We start from the raw sequence: 17179 nt of genomic DNA on the forward strand, positions 1-17179 counted from the left end.
TGAGGAGCAGCCAGGGTGATGGGATGAAGTCCAGCAGCCCCCTCCTCCGCAGTTGCATAGGAACAGGTGGGGACCCAAGAGGGGAGGTGGCAGGGCCACCAGAGGCTTCCCAGAGGAGGTGCCCTGGAGTGGGGAGAGTGCCCGGGGGGATTCCAGGCACCTGGTTTTGCAGTCGGCCAGGGTGAAACTGCTCTGCTGCTCACCGGGTAAGTGACAAGGCCTCGGTGTAAGGGAAATGGGCATATAACGTGTGCTGCGGAGTTGAAGAGTCGTGCGGGATAGGGCGCTTTAGCAAAGCAACTGGCCCAGTGTAGGCGCTCTGGACAGTTGTTGCGGGAAATGTGGGGAAGGTGAGGAAGGTGGGAAACCACGGGGCCAGGGAGGGAGCCGGGGATGCCCAGGTGGGATGATGGAGGGTGGCTGGCACCGGATCTGCCCAGGAAAGGGACCCGGAGGGAGGGAGTTCAGGCGAGCGTTGGCGGGGACGGGAAGGAGAGGACCGGGTTGGGGCGGGCCGGCGCCCCTGATCGGCTCTCCCGTCTGGCCGGCCGCAGGTGGGGCTCCCCGAGGACACGGTGAAGCGCTGCGTGCAGCAGCTGGGCCTGGCGCTGGACTTCATGCACGGCCGGCAGCTGGTGCACCGCGACATCAAGCCCGAGAACGTGCTGCTGTTCGACCGCGAGTGCCGCCGCGTGAAGCTGGCCGACTTCGGCATGACGCGCCGCGTGGGCTGCCGCGTGAAGCGGGTCAGCGGCACCATCCCGTACACGGCGCCCGAGGTGTGCCAGGCGGGCCGCGCCGACGGCTTCGCGGTGGACACGGGCGTGGACGTGTGGGCCTTCGGCGTGCTCATCTTCTGCGTGCTCACCGGCAACTTCCCGTGGGAGGCGGCCTCGGGCGCCGACGCCTTCTTTGAGGAGTTCGTGCGCTGGCAGCGGGGCCGCCTGCCGGGGCTGCCGTCGCAGTGGCGCCGCTTCACCGAGCCGGCGCTGCGCATGTTCCAGCGGCTCCTGGCCCTGGAGCCCGAGCGCCGCGGGCCGGCCAAAGAGGTCTTCCGCTTCCTCAAGCACGAGCTCACGTCCGAGCTGCGGCGCCGGCCCTCGCACCGCGCGCGCAAGCCCGCCGGGGACCGCCCGCCGGCCGCCGGGCCGCTGCGCCTCGAGGCGCCCGGGCCGCTCAAGCGGACGGTGCTGACCGAGAGCGGCAGCGGCTCCCGGCCCGCGGCCCCCGCCGTCGGGCCCGCACCCGGGCCCGCGCCCGTCCCCGTGCCGGTCCCCGTGCCCGAGCCCGGCCTGGCTCCCCCGGGGCCCCCCGGCAGGACCGACGGCCGCCCAGACAAGAGCAAAGGGCAGGTGGTGCTGGCCACGGCCATCGAGATCTGCGTCTGAGCCGCCCCCGCCGCCCTCGGGCCCGGGGCGCCGTGCAGCAGCCAGGCCAGGGCGCGGGGAGCCGCCCTGGGCCGAACCGGCCAGCCCCCCGCGGCGGCAGGAGGGAGTAGTGGTAGACGCCCGGCCCGCGGCGGGCTGGTGAGATCGCCACCAAAAGGAGCCAAGCCCCCCAGGCCCGAGGATTCAGAGGCCCCCTGACACCAGGAGCAAGGGAGCTTGCCGGCAGACTCCCCACACCTCCCTGAACCCTGGAACCCTGACTAGTTGCTCTCGGCCCTTTGCATCCCCTGGCAGATCATCCTGCAGGCCCACCCCCGGTCCTGCCCTCCCGGCCTCCCCAACCCCCAACCCCCACCCTGGGCACGAAAAGGGGCTGAAGTGCTGGGGCAGAGAAGGGCCTTAGGGCCCCTGGGCACTGGCTGGGAGGAGGGCGATGAGCTGAGGGCGGGGGCGTTGCTCAGCGGCCACCTGCCCCTTTCCTGGGAGGTTGGAGGGAAGGGACCAGGCCCCCTGCAAAATGTAGCAAATGTCTGGAGGCTGCAGAAGTGTGTTTGTGCAGACACAGGGCCCAACTCCCCACCATTCAGTCCCCAGATGAGGACACTGAGCCCAAAAGGAGGGCAGCCAGCCGAGACCACACAGCCAGGGAGGTGGAGCTCTGGAGGCCCTCCCCTCCCCCACAGGGATTTCAGGACGACTGAAGGGCTCCGGGGCCAGGGACCTCAGCTGCCCCTGCATCCCTAGGCCAAGGGAATGAGTGCAGAGCCCAGGGCCGGGCCCGCCTGCCCACCGCACCTTCCCCAGGCCCGGGAAACCTCTCAGATCCTTCTAAGTCCTCGCTGCCCCAGCCTAGACTCAGGGGCCTGGGCTCTTGGCAGGCAGCCAGGTGATCTGTGCCAGGAATTTCTCCTGAGTTTCTACTGGGGTCCAACATGTCAGCCTGGGGCTGACCCCATCCCCACGTCTCCCAAGTTTCTGGTACTGGGGTGTGGGTGTGAGAATGGGAGGCCCTGGAAGTGGGAGGGGGTGAGTGTGTGAATAGGTATGGGTGCAGCGTGAGTGCACGCGGAGTGCACATGTGTGCGTGTAGCCTCGTGTGTTCAGTGGCTGCATCCAGACGTCTCAGTAACTCTGCCCCAGGATTCTCAGTGGGCAGCTGCCAGAGGGCATCCAGGCCTGCGGTTCAGCACACCCCTCAGGGAACCCGGCAAGGAGGCACCTGCAGGTTGGTTCAGGACCCTAGGCAGCAAAACAGACCAGAGGGACCCAGCCTCACCCAGCACGACTCCACGACCCCCGCCCCCTCCGTGGAGGCCTGGGACCCCGCAATAACCTCAACATGGGTGAGGCTGCTCCCTCTGCCTGGCAGTGCCCCATCCACTGTCCCGGGCCACACCTTCCAGGGTTCCTCCTGGGGTTCTCGGCCGTTTGAGGGGGCTCCCTGATGGGCCAGGCTGACCAGAGGGACCCCTCTGGCCTGAAGTCCCCACCTCTCCATTCACCCTCATTCCCACCGCGCAAAAGGGCTATAGGTCCCCCTGCCCTGCCCGGGTCCAGTTTACAAACAGTGTGCGGTTGCCCCAGGGCCTGGCCCCCACTCCTCCTTGGTGTGCCCACCCCTCTTGAGAACCACCTCCCCAGCGGGCATTGGGGCCCTCCACATGCCAGGTAAGTAGCAAACCCCTCCTCCCACCAAGGGCCAAGTCTCAGAGAAGGCCCCCCCATCACTGCCCCCGGCCCACCTGGAGCCCATCTGGGCACCTCTCCCAGCCGCAACTTCTCCTTTTGCCTTAGGCCTCTTGACATCCTGTCTCTCCTGCAATAACAAGGAAGCGAGATTCCAAGTAGACGCCCCTTGCGTGCGCCCTCTCACACTCTCTCTCTCTCTCTCTCTCTCTCTCTCTCTCTGTTAAGATCCTGTCTGAGAGTCTCTCCCTCGTCGTAGTATCTAGGATGTTAGAGTGGGGAAGGGATCGTAGTTCTGTAGCCCAGCCCCTGTTTCCGGAGGCACAGAGAGGGGGCAGCAGCGGCCGACAAGGAAGCAAGACTGGAACCCGGTCTGCGCCCTCCCCGTCGGGGCCTTGCTGCCGCTGCCGCCACCACCTCTGCTGGTCAGGCTGGGACCCTGTGCCCCTTAGGAGAGGTGTTGGTCACAGATGTTTACCTCAGTTTATGTCACTGTCGAAGAAAAAATAAACAGCAAAAAATTAATAACATCGTAAACATGAAGACTTAGAAGAGAAAACAAAACAAAAAACAAAAAAAACCCCTCGCGATTCTTCTGTGAAGGTGTATGTGTGTGTGCGTGTGCGCCTGCATCTCTGTCCTCCCCGGGCAGGCCGGGTCATCCCTGCCCTCTGTCCCAGCCCTGTGCCCCCCACACTGCCCCCTGTCCTTCGGTGCTTCCCAGAGGCCCCTCTGAGCTGGCCTGTGGGGTGTGGGGAGCCCCTGGGGGGTGAGGCAGGGCCACAGGTTAGCTAGAGGGTCTCCCACCAGGCCAGCTGAGCAGAGCCCTAAGGCTGCCAGTGCTCCCCGAGCCCACTCTGTGGCCGGCAGGACAGTCATGGTGGCTGGCGTCAGCATCCAAGCCTGGCTCAGAGCCTGGGTGGAATCCCAGCCCCAGAGCCCCAGACCTTTATGTTGCCACCGTCCCCCGCCATGTGTTTGTAAATACTCTGGCATCCTTTGGCCCTGAGAAGGTTTTTAAATGTGTTATTTACTTCTCTAATCATGACAATTGCTATAAAATAAAAGTTTAGAAAAATTACCACTGGGTGGCTGTCTTGTCTCAGATATGGGTTAGAGAGGGAGGCACACAGAATTACTCTGGAAACTGAAAACTTGACAGATGGTTTAAGGTAGGGTCTGCAGAGTCCAAGGGCAGCTACTCCAGGGCTCCTGCGACCTCTCATGTGACCTAGAGTAGGCCCAGGCCAGGGACTGAGTGTGAAGGGAACAAGGACCCACGTTCTGGGGGAAGAGGCAGGGACTTGTCCTTGGACTGGAGTCCAACTTCAGCGTGGAGCCCTTCAGACTGGGCAGGAAATAGAGGCAGAAAGCCCAGAGGAACAGAGTAGGCGATTCATCCAGCCGCTGCTCAGCAAATGTTTACGGAGTGCATTCTGTGCGCCTGGCTTCCTAGCGGGGCCTGGGGGATGCGCCAGTAAACAGGACAGATGGGGCCCCTGTCCTCAGGCAGCCAGCGATCTAATGATGGAGCAGACATTACCCACATGGAAGGCTGGGTGCTGGGAAATTACGTAACTGAAAAGCTGTTCAAGTTTGGAGGCGGCAGGAGCTCCCTGAAGACGGAGACCAGGGGACTCGGCAGAGTTGTCTGGGCATCGGGCACAGAGGGTGTGAAGAAGCTGATTGGCAGTGGCTGCGGATTCAGAGGCAGCAGGCAAATGGCCGTTCTAAAGCAGGGGAGTTGGGGCCGGCTGTGGGGAGTTTCATGATTCAGCATTCATTCGGCAAATATTTATTAATTACCTACTTGTGTCAACGGAACAATTCTGTTGGCTCTGCCTTCAGACACAGGTCCACCCAGAATCTGAGCTCGCTCACCACCGGCATTGCTCCCACCGGAAGCCGGCAGCCCTCCTCTGCCTGTTGCCCCTCACTGGTCTCCCAGCTTCCTCTCCTGAGCCTCTTCAGGCTTTTTTCAGTACAGCAACCAAAGTGAGTCTTCCCATAGACAACACCTGTCACTCTGTTGGAAACATTACAAAAGCTCCCTATTTCACCCCAAATCAAAGCTGAAGTCCTTACAGCGGTCTCCAAGGTCCCAGCCCCATCCCCTACTCCACCCCCGTGCTGTCTTCAGGCCACGTTGGCCTCTAGGAAAGCCAAGCACACTTTCCCCTCAGGGACTGTACCCTTGCCTTGGACGCTCCCAAATCTCCCTGGAGCCCCCTCCCTCCCCTCCTTCAGGTCCCTGCTCAAATCTCAGTGGTCACGGTGGGGTGGGGATGGTGGTGTGCGAAATTGGGCGATTGGGATTGACATGTATACACTGATGTGTATAAAATTGATGACTAATAAGAACCTGCAGTATCAAAAAACAAACAAAAAAAACAACTAATACTAAACTTTCTTTGGGTTATTTGTATGGAAATATGTTAATATAAATGTTTCAGACATTACAAGAAGTTTCTAAAAATCTTATATGTTCCGGTATAATGTTATAAGTCATAATTCTAGTTATTACTTTAAAATGTATATCTCAGAAATAACTAAATTTCCTTGTCAATTGCATTATTATGAACTTTCATCAAATCTTTAACCGTGGTCATTTTTAAGTCTTTTGTCATTTACGGACAGTTCTGGGTGTACTCTGATGCTTTTGCAAAAATGTTCCTATAAAAGGGTTTCATCTTCAAGGCATTCATGGAAAAGACTCTGACAAGTACAGGTTTCTGGTAACTGACTGTACTGCTGAACTGAATGAATAAGCATTTTCAGAACTCTAATGGAAAACGAATTCATAAAAGTGCTAACAAAAGATCAAGATGAAAAAAAATTAATTACATGGGACCGAGTGAACTGATGAGGATGATTATAATTTTTGTGACTTTCTGTTTGAATAAAAAAAAAAAATCCCACAAAGACTCAGAGGCAAAAAATATACAAATCAATTTTCACTGCAAAGTAAAGGAGCTGTTACAGTGGAGGATTACTGGACTGAATGTCAATATTATGACATAGTATGAGTGTGTTTCGTGTTTGGTAATTGCAATCATTGTTGCTTTTGTTGTGGTCATCCATTTACAATGCTTGGTGTCAGTTTATTTATCTCTTGTAAGAATAAAATACAGTGTGTGTGTGTGAAAAAAAAAAAAGAAAAATCTCAATGGTCAGAGACCACTCCCTGGAGCAAATGACCCTCACCCTGCTTCTCTCACCACCACTCGCAATACCAGGTATTTGTTTGTTCTCCATCTCTCCCCATTAGAACGTAAGTTCCATAAGAGAAGAGTCAGTATTTGGCAAACTGCTACTCCCCTCCCCATCCCCACCTCACTCCTAGGACAGGGCCTGGCACATGACACTCAAGAATTGTTCAAATGAATGAACGAATGCCCAATACTATTTTAGGGGCTGAGGATACAGCAATAAACAAGATAAACAATCCCTATCCCCTGAAGCTTACTTTCTAAAGACAGGCATTGAATAGGTTACATAATTATCTATGAAATTGGGTGGGGGGGGGGAGTTAAAAGAGAGAGAGTGGAAAAAATAAGAGAAAAAACAAAATCCACCCAGACTAGATCAGAGGGGGAAGGACTCCTACCCAAGAATTTGATCAAAACCCTGTCACTTCAGAATGTCTGCCACTTGTCTGCAATCATAAGGGTGGATACCTGGGGGCAATAATCACTTTACTTAAGGGAACATTTTAATGGATTGTTAAGGGACGGAGGGGAAATCTATGAATGTACAAATATCCCCTCTTTGTAACTCCCAACGTGTCAGAGAATGCCAGGACTTACCACTAGGGGGCCTTGGTTTTATGCGCTGTTGCTTCTGTCTGCCTCTCAGCATCACTGCTGAACTCATGCATCCTCCAGGGTGATAAAGCCATCACCCTGCCAGAACAAAGGGGCTTGACAAGAAAGGTTTACACACACACACACACACACACACACACACACACAGAGTTTCAGAACCCAACCGACCCCTGGAACTCCTTAGATCCTTCTGTTTAGCCTGGGCCACCTCCCTTTAATCATGGAGAGTTCCTGCTCCAGAGCACTTAGTGTCCTTTCCTGTCCACAGTCTTCAGTCAAGACTTAGTCCCTCAAAAAGTTTCTTTTAACATTGAACTTCAGAAGAGAAGAAATTATATTCTTGATTGCTTTTTCTCCAAGGTGCTCCTTGAACCCCATGCAAAATTTCCCAACTCCTCGCCAGTGACAGCTAAGTATGCCAAGACAAGGAATATTGGAAGGGGCAACCTCAAAGCTCCCATTATACCCTTCATGCAGGGCAATGGATGCCTACTCAACTTGCATCACTAAGGGAGAGAGTCCCCACACAGCATCTATGTCTCAAAAATGTAAAGCCCGGGCTTCCCTCGTGGCGCAGTGGTTGAGAATCTGCCTGCCAATGCAGGGCACACGGGTTCGTGCCCTGGTCTGGGAAGATCCCACATGCCGCGGAGCAACTAGGCCCGTGAGCCACAACTACTGAGCCTGCGCGTCTGGAGCCTGTGCTCCACAACAAGAGAGGCCACAATGGTGAGAGGCCCGTGCACCGCGATGAAGAGTGGCCCCCGCTTGCCGCAACTGGAGAAAGCCCTTGCACAGAAATGAAGACCCAACACAGCCAAAAATAAATAAATAATTAATTAATTAATTAAAAAAAAAAATCTTTAAAAAAAAAAAAAAATGTAAAGCCCTACCCAGCCATCTAGTGACTGGTCTGGGGGTGGAAATGTGGGTGTAAGAAAAGCAAATTTGAGGTATTTACTGGCAGTTGAGGGGAGGAGAATATTCATCACCTAGCCTTGGGTTAATGGAGCTTTGGGACAATGGAGGAATTCAGGGGTTTCCATTTGGAGCCAAAGAAGGGCAGAAAGTGGATGGTGGCTTCAGAGGCCAAGAGCTCATGGGGAGAGCCAAGAAGTAGGCTGTATAATTAACCTACTGTATTGTATACTTGAAAATTTCCAAGAAAGTATATCTTGTGTTCTCACCACATAAAATTCTAACTATGTGATGTGATGGATATATTAATTAGCTAATTATGGTGGTGATCATTTCATAATATACACACACATATATCAAAACATCAAGTTATACACCCTGAATATATACAATTTTTTTTTGGCCACCCCGTGCCGTGCAGTTTGTGGTATTTTAGTTTCCCGAACAGGGATCAAACCCAAGCCCTCTGCAGGGAGAGTGCAGAGTCCTAACCACTGGACTGCCAGGGAATTCCCAATATATATAATTTTTATTTGTCAATTATACCTCAATAAAGCTAAGGAAAAAAAGGAGTAGGCTGAGCATGGCCTGAATTGAGAGACAGTGAGCCCCAACTTGGGAATCCTCAGAGAGATCATGGAGGCGCCTGGTTATCCTTAATATGTGGTGAGGGGCTCGTGTCATTTTATTTTGATGTTTAAGAAAAATGGAGGGTGACTGCAGAAGGTGGAGGATTGGGGGTTATAGTTAATTACAGCTGTGATAAGGACCACAGGATGCTAAGAATAACGTAAGACGTAGTGGACATCTGCTATTTCCTGTTCCGCACCCATTCCCCTCTCTTTGGGTGACAGCACCCCAAGTTTTCCCTTCCATGTTCTTGATCCATGTGGTTCCGGTGGGGCTGACTCTACCCCTTGGCTCCATGGGGTGATCACATGACCCAGGTCTGGTCAAGCAGCATATGCCTACCCCTGAGCCACAGTGATTGGCTCAGGCTTACATAACTGGGTTGTACAAGGCTCCTGGCCTTTCTCTACACCTATTAGGGAAAAAGGATGCTCTTTTCATTAGAGTTGCTAAGCTTGTGGGATGTAAGCCTGGACCACTTGGGGAGATTCTGGCCAAGCATGAAACCTACACAGAGTGAATGAAGCAGGGCCAAGAGATGAGGAGCGATGGATTAGGATGACATCTGAGCACAAGAGTTCATGACTGAAATTAGATCTAAATGGGTTTTGTAGTTGCATGAGTCCATATATTCTCACAAATCCATTTGAGTTTGGTGTCTGTCCCTTGCAAATAAAAGAGTTCTGACTGGTACCCAGAGAAACCTAATCTGTAAGACCCCTGAAACCACCAGTATCTATGGGGCCCTGCTCCATAGCAGCCACTGATCAACACAGGTAACCTTGATCTCTAGAAGCCACTGAGCCCTTCTGGGACAAGACGCTCACTTCTGAGGCTGAGATTACCGGAGTATTCATCAGGACTCATTGATCTCAAATAACAGAAAACCCAACGCAGACTGGTTGATTTGAAACTGATTTGACAAAGTCCAGAAGTAGAACCAACTTCAGGTGCAGCTTAATGCAGAGGCTTCAACTTCAGCTCTGGGATGGATTTCCCTCTCCATCCGCTCTGCTTCTTCTGTGTAAACTTACTCCTGGACTTCTTCCTCTTTCCTTGTGGTGTAGGATGGCTGCCAGTTGCCCCAACCGGCATGTCTCAGAGTGATTCCCAGCAGGAAAACATGAGACCCCCCCCTTCCCCGCTGTCCTGCCCGGCTGCTGTTTGCATTGTGTTTGGTTGATCCTGATTGGATCCTGTATCTATTGCTGATCCAATCACCAGGGCCAGAGCAATGCCGTTCTCTGACTGGCTGAGACCTTGTCACATGCTCCACCCCTAAGCCGGAGGTGGTACCTCACTCCAGTAACTGACTGAGGGAGTAAAAATGTCTCCAGTGAAAAATCAGGTAAGGGTGTGGTGGATGTATCATTTGGCTCCAACTCGTCACCCTTCCCTGTACCCACGTCCTTTGGCAGATTATCTTACAGTGCCCTCCCACCATGGGCAAGATGACCTGCCCAATCTCTTGAATCTGCAATCAAACATGTGACTTGCAGTCAGTTGGATGTTAGCAGGTGTGACCCCGAGGCTTGAAAGGAGGCTTGCTCATTGGTGCTCGGTGTCTCTTACCTTCTGCCGTTGCCATGAAACCAAGTTTGTTTCTTATTCATGGACCAGGGGATAACTGCCTTTGTATGTTTCCCTGTTTTTCTTTACTCCTTATCTGCATGCATACGTAGTTTTAAGAACTGGAGAGTATTGCAGTAGGTATCTTTTTTTTTCATAAATTTATTTGATTTATTTATTTTTGTCTGCATTGGGTCTTCCTTGCTGCGCTCGGGCTTTCTCTGGCTGCGGCGAGCGGGGGCTACTCTTGGTTGCGGTGCGCGGGCTTCTCATTGCAGTGGCTTCTCTTGTTGCGGAGCATGGGCTCTAGGTGCCCGGGCTTCAGTAGTTGTGGTCAGTGGGCTCAGCAGTTGCGGCTCGCGGGGTCTAGAGTGCAGGCTCAGTAGTTGTGGCGCACGGGCTTAGTTGCTCCGCGGCATGTGGGATCTTTCCGGACCAGGGATCAAACCCGTGTCCCCTGCACTGGCAGGCGGATTCTTAACCACTGTGCCACCAGGGAAGTCCCCCTGGCAACTGGATTATAAAATGCATAATTTGGGACTTCCCTGGTGGTCCAGTGGGTAAGACTCTGCGCTCCCAATGCAGGGGGCCCGGGTTCGATCCCTGGTTGGTGAACTAGATCCCACATGCATGCGGCAACTAAGAAGTCCACATGCCACAACTAAAGATCCCACATGCTGCGACGAAGATCCCGCATGCCGCAGCTATGACCCAGTGCAGCCAAAATAAATATTAAAAATAAAATAAAATAAAATGCATAATTCATGCAAAACTCCTGAGTCTTATGAGATACCAGAGAACTGAGGAGAGGCGTAGGTTCCTGGAATGTGAGGGCCATAGTCTGTATCTTGGTCCCGCTGTCCTGGAAGGATTCAGAGATGCCCTCTCCATCAACTGCAGACCTGAGGTCCTGCAGCCATTCTCTAACTAGGGTCCCCAGGTCCCTCAGCTCCTCCCAGGCTCAGAAGATGCCCCAACTTTTTCTGCCATCATCTGCTTCCCCTCCCACCCCTGGAAAAACAGTCTGAAGTAACTTGCATTCAGCGACCTGGGAGGTGCAGCACTGGTTTGCAACGGGGAAAGAGGGGTTTCTTTCTTACCAGCTCATCCATGGTGTCTGTTGTGGTCCTGACCTGAGGATGCAGCCATGGAGCTCCATGAGGATCCTGGACTTCAAGGGGTCTCAGAGCTCTGCTGGCTGAGGCCAGAAGTGTGTCACAGCAGCTCTTAACCTGGCTGTTCACTAGCATCACTAATGTCAGGATTTTAAAAAAATATTTAAGGATAGAGGAACAAGGTAAGTGACACCATGAGGAAAGAATCTGGGAAATCCAGAGTGTAGGGTCTTCTACAAGACAACTGGTCTCTTCAAAAAGTAAACGGGGGACTTTCCTGGTGGCGCAGTGGTTTAGAATCTGCCTGCCAATGCAGGGGACATGGGTTCGATCCCTGATCCAGGAAGATCCCACATGCCTCGGAGCAACTAAGCCCGTGCGCCACAACTACTGAGCCTGCACTCTAGAGCCCACAAGCCACAGCTACTGGGCCTGCGTGCCTAGAGCCCATGCTCCGCAACAAGAGAAGGCACCGCAAGGAGAAGCCCGCGCATCGCAACGAAGAGTAGCCCCCGCTCACCGCAACTAGAGAAAGCCTGTGCACAGCAACGAAGACCCAACGCAGCCAAAAACAAACAAATAAATAAATAAATAAACTTATTTTAAAAAAATAGAAGATATTAGAGAATTACTGTTAATTTTCTTGGGTATGATGAGAGCTGGAGGCTATGGAGGAAGATATCCCTATTTTTAGCCGATTCATGCTGAAGTCTTTAGGGGTGTGTCATGGTGTCTACAACTAACTTTCAAACATTTTAGCAAAATACACACACATGGCCCAAGCAATACGGCAATTATTAGTAATTATTGAATCAGATGATGTAATCATTATACCATCCTTTCAACTCCTCTGTGTTTGAACATTTAAAAAATAAAAAGCTGGGGAGAAGGTATGGCTGCCACCTAATTCAGTGGAGCCTGCTCTCATCAGCCCTTCTGGGTCGTTTAAGGACCTTGGATTCTATCCTGAGTGCGTGAGGAAGCCCTGGAAGGTTTTAAGCAGGGTGTGACATGATCTGATTTTTTTTTAATTTATAGCTTTAAAGAAGATATTTTCCTTTTGAGGCTTGGCAAAATGGATGACATAGAAAATGGTTCATGGCCAAGCACCAATGTCTGCACCAGGAAAGCATAATTATCAAATTTTAAACCAGAAGCCACCTCATGTGTTGATCATTCTGAATAAACCTAAATTATTTAGTTCCCCAAAGCTGTGTGAAACAAAATCTCATAATCACTTATAGATAATAATAATAGCACAGGGACTTCCCTGGAGGTCCAGTGGTTAAAACTCCACGCTTCCAATGCAGGGGGTGCAGGTTCAATCCCTGGTCGGGGAACTAAGATCCCACATGCCACGCAGTCAAATAAATAAATAATAACAGATACTGAGGCATCACCCAGACCAATTAAATCAGATTCCTGGCACCAGGATCTGTTAAAAAAACCCACGTGAGCCTGCAGTCCTGGAGTGACAAGTGCCAGCCTGTGATGGCTCAGCTACCAGAGTCCCTGAGAACAAGGCTGGCCCTCGGTGCCTGTAGAAGCACTAAACTGCAAGGACACGTATTGCACCCTGGACCTCTCCCAAATACAGACAGACCGTGGCTCTGGAGGGCCAAGGTCAAGGAAGACTGCTCCTTCCCCCGAGGGTTTCAGGACCTCTCACTTTTTCTTTTCATTGTCACTTAACTTCTCTGATTATCATGATCCATATACATTGTAACGAATTAAAATAATATATAAAATATGAGAAAAAAAGTAAAATCACCTAGAATCCCACTGCCCTGAAATAACTGCCATTTTACTTGGTGACCACTCTTCAGGTATTCCTTTACGAGGCTAGACACGTGTAAGCATAGAGATGTATGTAGGCGGGGTCCTAACACATAGGCACTGTTTATCACGGGCAGTTTTTGCTTTTCTCTGGGCTTACCTCCCACCAGGTCTCTCCTCCACTCCATCCCTTCCGAGGTAAAGCTAACAATACGGTGTGTCACCTCTTGTACCTTCCCTGTCTCATACGACCACACCCAAGCATGTATATGCATAGAAAGGGGATTTATTTTTGTTTCACAAAACTAGAATCCTATTATCCACAATTCTCTCTGTTTTACTTTCTCTATTTAAGAGCATTTGATGGAATCCCTCCAAGGAAGCTGGGATGGATCTATCAAATTCATTCTGTCTCCCGGTCCCGTGGTATTCAATGGTGTGGATGTTCCCCAGTTCGTTCAACCATCTCCTCTTGGGTGGACATTCACTTTCTTTCCAGTTTTTGCTGCCGTGAACCCTGCTGCAATAACCATCCTTTAAAAACTTATTGGGGGGCTTCCCTGGTGGCGCAGTGGTTGAGAATCTGCCTGCTAATGCAGGGCACACGGGTTTGGGCCCTGGTCTGGGAAGATCCCACATGCCGCGGAGCAACTAGGCCCGTGAGCCACAACTACTGAGCCTGCGCGTCTGGAGCCTGTGCTCCGCAACAAGAGAGGCCACGATAGTGAGAGGCCCGCGCACCGCGATGAAGAGTGGCCCCCGCTTGCCGCAACTGGAGAAGGCCCTCGCACAGAAACGAAGACCCAACACAGCCAAGAATAAATATAAAAATAAATAAATAAATAAATAAAAGCTACAGTTGCTAGCACTATATTTAAAAAAAAAAAAAAACAACTTATTGGGGCAGAAAAAAAATGTGAAGGATAATGGCTGAAAACTTCCTAAATTAGCTGAAAGAGATTATTCTGTCCATCCAAGAATCTTAGCGAACATAACTAAGACATGTAAACTCTACTCAGCACTGAGCCATGAAGTAAATTATGATTACCTTTCCTTTCTGCACTTTTTGTTTTACCGGTGTTAGTAATTCTCTTTCTTTTTTTTCCATTTGCTTAGACAAATCTATGTACGTGTTATTAGTTCAACCCCAGACTCTCCACCAGTTGTTTAAATTGTTTCTCAAGATGTTCAGTTGGATTAAGTGGTTTACAAATTTAATCTTGAAGAAAATCTCTGCCGGAGCCCCCTGCCCTGCTCCAACGTGAACTGACTGCTCTCTGGACCTGTTGCAGCATGCGGGATCTTCGTTGCTGAGTGCGGGATCTTTAGCTGCAGCATGCAGGACCTAGTTCCCTGACCAGGAATCGAACCCGGGCCCCCTGCATTAGGAGCGCAGAGTCTTAACCGCTGGACCAGCAGGGAAGTCCCTGTCATCCTGGGTTCTGTCTCTCATTATTTCCCAGAGGAGTCCCTTCCCTCTTTTCTATGCTGGAGCTCCTATTTCTGTATTAAATTATGTTTCTCTTCCTCGATTGCCTCTCTTGTTTTGGTGGAGCACGTTCTTTTGTAGTTGCCCAATAAAGCATGCATAAAATCTTGCAAAAAATCTTGCAAAAATTCTTATCAGATATTGCCAAATTGCTTTCTGAAAGAGCTGTTAACAGTTTGCATTTCCCTCGGCGATATACGAACCCCAAACCCCTCCAGTTCTTTCATTTTTGCCTACCTGCTGGGTATAAAATGCCAGCTCATTGGCACTTTAATTTGCCTTTCCCTGCTTACTATGAGATTGAGCATCTTTAATTTATGTATTTGCCGTTTGGATTTACTCCTCTGTGAAGTGACTCTTCATACCCTTTGACATTTTTCTTTGGGGCTGTTGGACTTTTTGCTGCCAATCTGTAAGGACTGTGCAGAACAAGCCTGGACCATTCATCTGCCATATTTGCAAATACAAATCATCTTTAACTATGCTGACAGTATCTTTCCATACTTTCCCCTCTAATTTTACCATAGTCAGACTCATCTAAAAGATTTTTGGTGGCCTCTGGGCTTCTTTTCTTGGTTTAAAAATTTTCCCCCCCCAAAAAAAAAAAAAAAAAATTTCCCCCAAACCGTAGATTGTAAGTCTAGTTTCCTAAGTTTTCTTCTAAGACTTTTATTAAGCCTTTAATTCATCTCTAATTTACTTTTGCCTATGGTATGGAATTTTTTTTTTCAAGTAACAACACCCTCTCTTTTTTTAAATATTTTTACCTATTTTATTTTTTTTGAATTTTATTTTATTTATTTTTTTATACAACAAGTTCTTATTAGTTAATCTATTTTATACATGTTAGTGTATATACGTGAATCCCAATCTCCCAATTCATCCCACAACCACACCCCCTCCACTTTCCCCCCTTGGTGTCCATATGTTTGTTCTCTACATCTATGTCTCTATTTCTGCCCTGCAAACTGGTTCTGTGGTATGGAATATTGATCCAGTTTTCTTTCTTTCTTTCTTCCAAATGGATAGCCAGTTGTGCTGGCACCTATTACTAAATAAACTGCCATCTTCTGGGACTTCCCTGGCGGTCCACTGGTTAGGGCTCCGCACTTCCACCGCAGGGGCCTCAGATTCCATCCCTAGTTGGGGAAACTAGGATCCCACAGGCCGCATGGCCAAAAAAAAAAAAAAGCCCTCTTTTGACTGATTTGAAGTTCCACTTTTGTCATGATTATAGATAAGACTCCGCCTGCATTGGCAGGAGGATTCTTAACCGCTGTGCCACCAGGGAAGTCCCCCTGTAATCTAATTTTTCAAAGCTCCCCATTGGGGGCTGCATGTGGAGGCATTCATGTTTTTCTGATGTTTTAAGTCATACTATTTTCTGAGGTTAACTCTTTATCTTTGTCCTTCTGCACATTTTTTTCTTCATAGAGATCCTGCATTTTCCCTCTTAAATTTATCCCCTGAAAATATAAATGCAAATGAAATATTTTCTTTTTTCTATTTCTACCAATGATTTCTTACAGTATCAAATTATCATCTCTTCTTTTTCAATAGTGAGGATTTCATTTTTTAAATACTGGTGTATTTGATAGGCCCTCCAAAATACTGTTTTATTTTGATTTCAAGGGAAATAGCCTTAGTATTTAGAATGAAGTTTGCTGTCAGTTTTTGGCAAAGAACCTTTATCATAGTTCAGTAGTTTATTCCTTTTTAAAATTTCTTTTTAGTAATTTTTTTGAAAAAGCTATTGAATTTTTTCAACTAACTTTTCGACATCAATTGATACAATCACATTGTTACTATTCTTTAATGTGATGTAAAGAATTACATCGATCAATTACTTGATATTGAACCTGTCTTGATTCCTGAAATAAAGCTCTATTTGCTCAAAGCATGTTATTCTTTCGATATACAATTTTATTTTACTTGTTAGCATCTTACTTAGAATGTTTGCATCCAAGTCATAGAGAGATTGGCCTACAATTTATAGGCTTGTGTTATGTCTTTTTTTATTGTTTTAATTTGTTTGCTGGTTTAGTATGTTTATCAGATTTTCATATTAAGGTCATGCTGCCTTCATAAAATAAAAGCGAGGGAATTCCCTGGCGGTCCAGTGGTTAGGACTCCGCCTTTCACCGTAGGGGGCCCGGGCTCCATCGCTGGTCAGGGAACTAAGATCCCCAAAAGCTTCACAGCAAGGCCAAAAATAAATAAATAAAATTTTTAAAAATAAAATGGAGACTTTCTATCTTTTTCTATGACCGAGAATAGTTTAAGTAACATTGGAATTACCTTTATTTTTATCAATTTCAGCTATCTGATGATTCATCTTTGAAACTGTCAAGGCCTGGTGCCTTTACAATTTTATATGTACAAAAAAGGTAATGTAACATAAGTGTAAGTTTGAAGACAGAGAATGTCAAAGGCCCAAGAGCCAAATTAAGGTAATTTATAAATTACGCATCTGTGTCACCAGGGTTCAGCTTGGGCACCTTTTTGGGGTGGGTTTCTCAGCTGTAAATAGATTTGTGTGAGGTTTAAATAAGATGAAGGCTGTGCAGTGTCTGCAGATATTCCACAAACATGCCTCTTCCTTGTCCTCTTGTCCAAAGTCCCCCCTAACAAAAGACTGCACTTTGTTGTGTGGGCAGGGGGGAGCCACTGCTAGTCTTTGAGGTGGGGAGTCACCAGTAAAGCACCATAGGAAGGGTTTAGTGCTGGGAGGTGGACTTAATTAGCCTGATGTTACAGGTGAGGAAACTGAGGCACAGAGAGGGG

General features: G+C 49.4%; 1 protein-coding gene and 1 non-coding gene across 3 annotated transcripts in view; one reads left to right on the forward strand and one right to left on the reverse strand.

Moving 5' to 3' along the window:
- Positions 1-4155, forward strand: part of SBK1 (SH3 domain binding kinase 1) — a 24479-nt gene extending 20324 nt beyond the window's left edge. For both annotated transcript variants that reach the window (XM_061208300.1, XM_061208301.1), the window contains exon 4: positions 555-4155. In XM_061208300.1, the coding sequence (XP_061064283.1) occupies positions 555-1388 (834 nt within the window). In that variant the 3' untranslated portion in view covers positions 1389-4155. The remainder of the gene's footprint in view (positions 1-554) is intronic.
- Positions 4156-14255: 10100 nt separating this feature from the next.
- Positions 14256-14328, reverse strand: TRNAR-CCU (transfer RNA arginine (anticodon CCU)). The gene has a single exon. It is a non-coding gene; the product is annotated as a tRNA-Arg (tRNA).
- Positions 14329-17179: the final 2851 nt, after the last annotated feature.

Source organism: Eubalaena glacialis, chromosome 13 (genome assembly GCF_028564815.1).
Source record: "Eubalaena glacialis isolate mEubGla1 chromosome 13, mEubGla1.1.hap2.+ XY, whole genome shotgun sequence".
In the NCBI taxonomy this organism is placed as follows: Eukaryota; Metazoa; Chordata; class Mammalia; order Artiodactyla; family Balaenidae; genus Eubalaena; species Eubalaena glacialis.